Raw genomic sequence first — 3,857 nt, forward strand, 5'->3', positions numbered from 1 at the left:
AAGACCACCATCGGAGGGGTACCACATACACCAGTGAAGGAGGAAGGAGGGCGGGCGGCTGGGTGCTTCTTTTAAAGTAACTCCTGCAACAACTGGGTTTCAAGCAGGAAATTCTACCTCTGGTTCCTAAATTAACTTTCTGAGTGCAGTGGACAATGGCCATGAACTTGTCATTGGCCTATCTCGCAAGCTTAAGCACGATCATGCCCGACTTCTATGGGCCTCCTTCATGAATTAATTTATAACAGAGGGGGCGGGGGCGGGGGGGGAGCATAACTCTACCTCTAGTCATGGGTTCCAAGAGGAAATCAAAATCCAACAGTGAGCCTAAGTTTCCCTCGAGACACTGTGTTTCAGGGTCAATGACAGCTTCTGCAAACCAAGACTCAGTCCTGATTATAGAGGATTTACTTAAATTACATTATTAAAAATATCTATTCTTTCCCTTTCCCTTCCAAAGCTTCTTTCAAGTACACGGTCCCAGTGCCTGAGTACAGGCGACCGTGACGTCACGCGCTGGCTTTTCAGAGCAAGCACTCACTGTGGTTTGTGTTTGCTCTGCAGGCCGGTGGGTTCCCACCAGCACAGGTGAGGAAGGACCTCACCCTGGGGCTATTCTTTCACTTCCAAATCCATGCGACAAGGTCAGCTTTCATACCCTGGTGGGGTTTTCGTGTCTGGTGCATGACATGAAGTACTCTAGTGAGATCTTTTGAATGAAATACTTAACCCAGGTAGGCCACAGTGAACCCAGTTAGAAATTGAAACGAGTCACCACCTGCAGCATAACAGGATATAAAAGGGCAGGGCAACGTCTTTCCCCACTAGGTGACTATTTCTAGGGTAAGTATTCATTGGTGGAAGTTTCTTTTTCTTTTTTCCAAACATGTCTGAAAACCAAAACCCATCATCAAGCGGTTAGTATTATGAGACATCCCTTGCAAAAAAAAAAAACCATCTTGCAATTCAGCACACATCTGCAGCTGGGCCGCTGACATAAACCCATCAGCAGGCTAAGAGAATTTCAGCTTCCACACGTCCAGGCCTAGATATTTATGCCAATGACACAGTGCAGAGGGAGGTCCCCGTGCCCCCTCTCCCCCCGCACCATCCACCCAGCGTTTACATCCAGAGCCTTACCCCTCAAACACCTCTACCTATCCTGCAAACAGTAAACACATCATGTGCCACCACCTCCAACAGTTTGGCTTTTTAAATTTTTATTGGTCTCTTTGTGTGACAATGACCTACACATGGACAGGGTCCAAGCCATCTGGATGATGTCTGACTCCAAGCTGAAAAGCGGTTCTCAACAAAAACTGGTTCCGTAGTCGCCGAGGACCACCAGGCAAGGTGCATCTCCGAGGCCATTCCGCAGCCAAGGCCAGCACAGAGCCCCTCGCCCTGGGGCTGAGTATTGTTCGGGGCAGTCCTCCCAGAGCCCAAAACACCACCTTGTCTGGGCCCAGAGCAGAACAAATGAGCTTTCATCAGGGGCCGGCCCTGTGACATAAAATAACCCAGCTTTCACTGCCCCTGAGTGCAAGGAGGGGCTGTTCCCCCAGCACCTCCCAACGCCAACATGCCCTCCCCATGAGGGCTCCAGGGGCTCTGGGAGTTGCATACCTCAGGTAACTCGCAGGTGAGGGCGGGGCAGCCTGAACTTCTGGCCTGCTGGAGTAGGAAGAAATTGCTTTTGTCTCTGACATCTGAGCCTTCCACCTGGGCGGGGAGGGCAGACCGCAGCCCCTGCACGTTCACTCCCCAGGGCGGCCTCCCACCCTATTAGGGAGCTCTGGCGTTCAGACAAAAGGTGCCCCCCGGCTTGGGGTGGGAGCAGGTCGAGGGCAGGCTGGTGAGTCAGCATACACACCCCGGGCTTAAGTCACTAGTCCTGCATCTGGGCACAGAGATTCAGTTTTAAAAATCGGAAGCATCGCTTTGGTTCGCTGTCTTTGTTCGCGGGCGCGGGTTCTCGCACATCCATTCATTCCTGCCTGACTCACGCGCTCACTCCCCCCTCGCTCCGGAACGCCGCCGGGCGCATTACCGCTTCTTCTTCTGCTTGAGGGACTTCCTGCGTTTCAGGATCATCTCATAGAGCTTGTCCATGCCCTCGGTGAGGCCCTCGCCGATGATGGCGCACGCCGGCTGGACGTGGTAGGTGGTGGCCGGGATGAGCTCGTGCAGCGCCAGCTGCTTCTCGATCTCGGCCACCGGCAGCGACTTGGGCAGGTCCTGCTTGTTGGCGATGACCAGCAGCGGCGTGCCCTGGTTCTCGGCGAATTTGGTTACCTTGTGCAGCTCCGTCTTGGCCTCCTCCAGCCGGTCCACGTCCACCGAGTCCACCACGTAGATGATGCCGTCCGTGCAGCGGCTGTAGGATTTCCACAGCGGCCGCAGCTTCTCCTGGCCGCCCACGTCCCAGAAGTGGCAGCTGATGCCCTTGGCCGTGCCGTTGCTCAGCTTGATCTTCTCCGTGTTGAAACCGATGGTGGGCACCGTGTTCACGAACTCGTTGAACTTGAGCCGGTAGAGCACCGTGGTCTTGCCGGCCGAGTCCAAGCCCAGCATGACGATGTGCAGGGACTGGAAGGCCGAGATGTTGGAGGAGATGTTGCCCATGGCTCCTCGCTGCGGCGCGGGCCACTGCGGCTGCAGCGGGAGGGCGCCGCCCCCCGAGCGGTGACGGGCCCGCCGCGGCCGGGCGCACCTGGGCCCCGCCTGCCGCCCTCCGCCGCGACCTGACTGGCCTCCGCCGACCCCGGGCGCACCGGTCCGCGCGCTCAGACGCCGCAGCCCCCAAGCCCGTGCCGGCCCGGCATCGCGTTCCTCCGGCAGGCTTTGTCTCCCGCGAAGCCGCCTCCGCTGCCGCGACGCGGGATGCTGGCGCCTGGAATCGTCCTCTGGCCTCGGCTCGCTCTGCGGGTCCCCGGCCGCGCCCCCGAGCTCCGGCCGCTGCCCCGGCTCCCCCCGGCCCGCGGCGAGGTGCTGCGGCGCTCGCCTCTGCCCTGGGCCGCGCTGCGGGGCTGCTCCCGCTCCCGGGGCGCGCCGCGGAGGCGCAGGCGGGGGCGCGGGCTTCCCCGGGTGTCTCTGCTGCCTCTGTCCCCGCAGTCCCTGCGCTGCTGCTGCTGCCGCCGCCGCCGCCGCCGCCTGGAGCCCGCCGCGGCCTGAAGGCGCCCAGCTCCGCCCCTTGGAGCCCCGCCCCGGCCCCGCCCCTCCCCGCCCCGGCCCCGCCCACGCCGCGCCCCGGGTCGGGTGTGGACTTCTCCCTCCAGCCCGCCGTTTTCGCGCCCTTCGGAGCGCTGGGAATCGCCCGCGGTGTCCCCCTCCCGGGCCGCGCCCAGACAATGGGCCCGGGAGCCAGCTCTTCCTCCCAGGCCGGCTGACTCATCTTATAAAAATAGCTCCCGGCTCCCGGAACTCTCCACCCGCCCAGCCCTGGCCCAGGGCTGCCCCCCGGGGCCGCGGCAGCACAGCCTGCCTGGGGAGCAGGGTTGGAGGTTCCAGCCCTGCGGGCCAGGGCGCGGCCCGGGATCCGGAACTAGGCGGCCGCCCCCAGCGTCCGCCCAGGGGCTGTGGAGGGCCCGAGGGTGGGGGGTAAGAGTGCCCGCCGGGGAGCGAGGGCGGTGGGGGCAAGTCCCCAGACCCCGAGGAGAGGGCGAAGGAGGGCGCTGGCTTCAGCGAACCGCCAGCCAGCACCCCTGTACCCAGCCGTGCCCTGGGCCCTGGCCCTCAATGATTCCCTGGCCCGCTTTCCGCCTGAGTTCCAGGGGGCTGGCTCCACCAGGCGGCGGATGCACTGAGGGCCCAGGTTTGTGCCCAGGGTGCCCTGGGGGCCCAGCTTTTCCTGCCTG

General features: G+C 61.8%; 1 protein-coding gene across 1 annotated transcript; it reads right to left on the reverse strand.

Moving 5' to 3' along the window:
• Positions 1–1,203: 1,203 nt before the first annotated feature.
• Positions 1,204–3,131, reverse strand: ARL4C (ADP ribosylation factor like GTPase 4C). Its single transcript, XM_037161465.2, has one exon. The coding sequence runs from the start codon at positions 2,623–2,625 to the stop codon at positions 2,047–2,049; it is 579 nt and encodes a 192-aa protein (XP_037017360.1). The 5' UTR covers positions 2,626–3,131; the 3' UTR covers positions 1,204–2,046.
• Between the last annotated feature and the right edge of the window lie 726 nt (positions 3,132–3,857).

Source organism: Artibeus jamaicensis, unplaced genomic scaffold (assembly GCF_021234435.1).
Source record: "Artibeus jamaicensis isolate MK-2021 breed Jamaican fruit bat unplaced genomic scaffold, CSHL_Jam_final contig_944, whole genome shotgun sequence".
Lineage (NCBI taxonomy): Eukaryota > Metazoa > Chordata > Mammalia > Chiroptera > Phyllostomidae > Artibeus > Artibeus jamaicensis.